The sequence below is a fragment of the Gregarina niphandrodes genome (assembly GCF_000223845.1).
Source record: "Gregarina niphandrodes unplaced genomic scaffold scaffold00008, whole genome shotgun sequence".
NCBI classification, from domain to species: Eukaryota; Apicomplexa; class Conoidasida; order Eugregarinorida; family Gregarinidae; genus Gregarina; species Gregarina niphandrodes.
Window position 1 is genome coordinate 337,494 of NW_011645779.1, and position 3,730 is coordinate 341,223.

At 55.7% G+C, this 3,730-nt stretch overlaps 3 protein-coding genes across 3 annotated transcripts; 1 reads left to right on the top strand and 2 right to left on the bottom strand.

Annotated features, from left to right (window-relative positions):
- Positions 1–107: 107 nt before the first annotated feature.
- Positions 108–654, bottom strand: GNI_057620 (zinc finger protein; the record flags this gene model as incomplete). The annotated part of the gene is made up of 1 exon (XM_011131700.1): positions 108–654. A coding segment is annotated over one exon (547 nt), but the record flags the coding sequence as incomplete, so codon positions are not given.
- A 195-nt stretch (positions 655–849) lies between these two features.
- Positions 850–1,962, top strand: GNI_057630 (transaldolase; the record flags this gene model as incomplete). The annotated part of the gene is made up of 1 exon (XM_011131701.1): positions 850–1,962. The coding sequence occupies one exon, from the start codon at positions 850–852 to the stop codon at positions 1,960–1,962; it is 1,113 nt and encodes a 370-aa protein (XP_011130003.1).
- A 136-nt stretch (positions 1,963–2,098) lies between these two features.
- On the bottom strand, positions 2,099–3,460 carry GNI_057640 (putative transmembrane protein; the record flags this gene model as incomplete). The annotated part of the gene is made up of 1 exon (XM_011131702.1): positions 2,099–3,460. The coding sequence occupies one exon, from the start codon at positions 3,458–3,460 to the stop codon at positions 2,099–2,101; it is 1,362 nt and encodes a 453-aa protein (XP_011130004.1).
- Between the last annotated feature and the right edge of the window lie 270 nt (positions 3,461–3,730).

Sequence of the window (3,730 nt, forward strand, 5' to 3'; positions counted from 1 at the left end):
GAGTCGCGAGAGCGGGTGGACAACGGCAGGGACGCTGGCGGGCACGTTGATCGGAGCACTTGGGCTGGTGCCGAGAGCATTGCTTCCGAGGGCGGCGCTGAGGGCACTGGACGTGTTCGGTCCGGCGCTGAGGATCTTGGTGAGGAGCGAGAGGTCGGGGAGCGTGCTGGTGGCCGGAGCGTTGAAGGTGGCACCGGCGCCTAAGGCGGTGGAGCCGGTTCCGAGGGCACCTGGGAAGAGTTGGCCTGAGAACATACCAGCGAATGCGGCGGCGCCACCACCTAGGTTATCGAGAAGCCCGCTGCCGAAGACCGTGTGTTCGAACCGGGCGTTTTTCTTCGTGCCCAATTCCGCGACTAGTTTCTTCTGCTTTTCAGCCACCAGTTCCGGCGGGACGCCCGACATCCCGTGGACCACCAGCTCTGGCGACTCTCGCTCCTTCAGAGCGTTCGGTACTTTATTGATGGTCTCCTTGTGCACACTCAACAAGTGCACCACCAACCCCGTCGCCGTGTCCAACTTGCGGTTGCACCGACGACACTTGAAGTGCCGCGCCTTCTGGTGCAACAACAACACCTTCTCGTCCTCAAACGACCGGTCGCAGTAATAACAAAAGGGCTTCAACTCCAACGTTTTCTTCTTCCGTCGACCCATGCTCACTTCTATATAAAGGACAACTTTGTTGTATACCTGGAGCTAGCCGAGAACTAAGCCAACACTAAACTAAACAGTCTGGAAGTAGCGGCAATGTTCCTTGATAACAACGTTCCGTGGGAGCAACGTCCCTGTGCCAAGACTTACCGGTTGGTTGTAATTCAAGGGCAAGCTCTTTTTTTTTGCGTTGATTTCATGTCGGCCGAACTAGTTGATAGCACCAGCCCCTCCCGGAAGCGCGAGTCGTGTGAGAAGCCGGTGGCAGAAAAGACCCAGTCAAAGCGTCAGGCGATATCTAGTTTGCAGAAGCTGACGGCGCACACAGAAGTGGTGGTGGATTCTGCGAAGTTGTCTGATGCGAAGAAGGCGACAGATGCGACTACGAACCCATCGCTGATCCTGGCAGCCGCGATGGCTCCGGAGAGTGAAGCGATGGTGAAGGAGGTGGTGACGAAGGCGCTTGCGAGTGTGTCAGAAGAAGCGGGTGAGGAGGAGAAGCTGCGAGTAGTAGTGCAGCATCTAATGGCCGAGTTCGTGAAGAAGATTAGCGAGAGCGTTCCAGGTTTGGTTAGCTTCGAGGTGGATCCTGAATACAGTTTCGACTCTGAACTTACGGTGAAGAGAGCAAAAGAATTATTGGAGTTTTTCAAGACGCAAAATATACCCATCGAGAGATTATTAGTCAAAGTCGCTGCTACCTGGGAAGGTATACAGGCGGCCCAGAAGCTGGAACAGGAGAATATTCACACAAATCTTACCCTTTTGTTCTCGTTCTGCCAGGCTGTAGCATGTGCGGATGCCAAGGCTTACTTAATTTCACCTTTTGTTGGACGTATAACGGATTGGTATTGCGAACACAATGCTAAGAGCCAGAATAGACCGATAGGAGACATCAAGAAGGAGTACGAGCAGGCACCGGAAACTGACCCCGGTGTCCTCGCCGTTCGACGGATCTACAACTTTTATAAGAAAAACGACGTGCCGACGCTCGTTATGGGAGCCAGCTTCCGCAACGCAGGACAAGTGAAGAGTCTCTGTGGCTGTGATAAACTCACCATCCCTCCAAGCATTATCAACGCGCTTGATGCCGAAGTTGACGACGGCACGCTGGAACTCGCTCTCTCTAAAGACTCCGCCGCCGACAAGTGTCTCGACGACGTAAAGCGACCCATGGACGAACAGACCTTCCGTTGGAGCCTCAATGAGGACCAAATGGCCACCGAGAAACTCAGCGAGGGCATCAGGAAATTCAACGCGGACTGGGTCAAGCTGAAAACCTTCATCAAGGAGAAATATTTCACCGCGTGACCGACCCACACATGGTGTCGTTCCCACACATGGTGTCATTCCCACACATGGTGTCATTCCCACACATGGTGTCGTTCCCAACATGGTGTCGTTCCCACACGCAGGCAAGTAAACCAGACAACCCCGTAAACGTTTTTTAAGCCACTGACCTCGGATCTTCCACTGCAGGTGCCGTTCTCGCCTCTGGAGTCCCCATCACTGGCATTCCGACGATCGCTGCCTCCGGAGTTCCCATCATCGCCAGGGGTGTTCCCACTCTTGTCACGACTGGGGTCGCGGCTGGCTGGGTTGTGTTGGTGAGTGTGGCGAGAGTGTTGGGATGAACGTTGAGCATGAGGTGTTGCACTTCTGCACGGGCGAGGTCATCGTCGAGAAGCACGGGCGGTCGGAGGAAGTCTTCGTCTGGAATAATGCTGTCGCGTGCGTCGATGAAACCGGAGTCGTCTTGAATGTAGTCCTTGTCAGATGGGGCGTAATGGTTGTAGTAATAGGCAAGTTGTTCTGGGACGGAAGCGGTGAAGACGCCGGGGATCATCTGAGCAATGCCCACACCGGTTAGCAATTGGGCAAGACCGAGTGCGAGTGCCAAATAAAATCCATAGGACAAACTGTTTCTCTGGATGCCGATCCCCGCACTTGCGTCTGGTCCCAGATCCAGACCAGTGCTGCTAGAACCAGCGGTGCCGGAGAGCACGAAGGGGAAAGTCTCCACGTTGATCATGCCGCCGTAGACAAACAAAAGTCCGACAGCGAGCAGTTGTAAGACGGAAGCCACGATGCCCAGCCCCAAGAAACCAAGACGCACTTTTTCCCTGGCTCGCGAGGCGAACAAAATGGCACCAAGAATAGCCAACAAGTTGCACACCACACCGCCGGCGAGTGCCCACAATGCCCAGCCAGAACTTCGTTGTACGGCCCGTGCCGAGTGGCAGGCCTTGCTCCAGCCCTGCTCTTCCCCTGCACTGTCGTCCGCCCCGTCGCTGTCCTCCGTGCTGTCGTCGGTGGTCGATGAGAACACGGATCTGAGCATCTCCAGCTTGTCGGGCGCCAGGATCCCAGACACGGCTCCTCGACGACCGGACCGGCTCGTCGTCTCCGACTCTTCCGCTTCAGAGACGGTCGGGGTGGAGGCGGTCGTGGCGGAGGTGGAGGTGGAGGCGGTCGTGGCGGAGGCGTCCTCGACGTAGGAGCACACGGTGTCCGCGAAGGAGGTCAAACTCGCACCCGACGCACCGACCAGCTTCTGACAGACTGCGTTCGTATCGGAACTCGTGGCCTTCGCGGTCAACACAAGACATTTTGAAGACAACGTGGCGCGGAAAAGCGATGTCGATAAGGTAATCGGGGAGACGTTGCTGAAGCGCAACACAGTGGAATGGTAGTATTTGAGCGCCACTGCCAACGTGTTGCACACACCCAAAAGCGCCAACAAGGTCACGGCCACCTTCACGCGGCGACGCCGCTTCGTCTGAAAGAACTGCGTCACGTGGATGCGCATCTGCACGTGCACCACACACGCAGGCAGCAACGGAAAGCGGCGACGATGCCGTAGCTACTCGGTCTGCTAACAGTCTGTCTTAATGAGGCTAGTCTGTCTGCATAAGGCAATCAATTTCAATAAAAGCTTTATGTCATCAAAAATGGTGCTTAGTCGATGTGGTGAGGGGCCGCGGGCGGTCTCCAAACACCGGCCTAAGCAGAGATGATGTGAGCGCGACTCAACGAATAGCTCTCGGATAACGTGTATGTGCATATGTGTGTGGGGGGG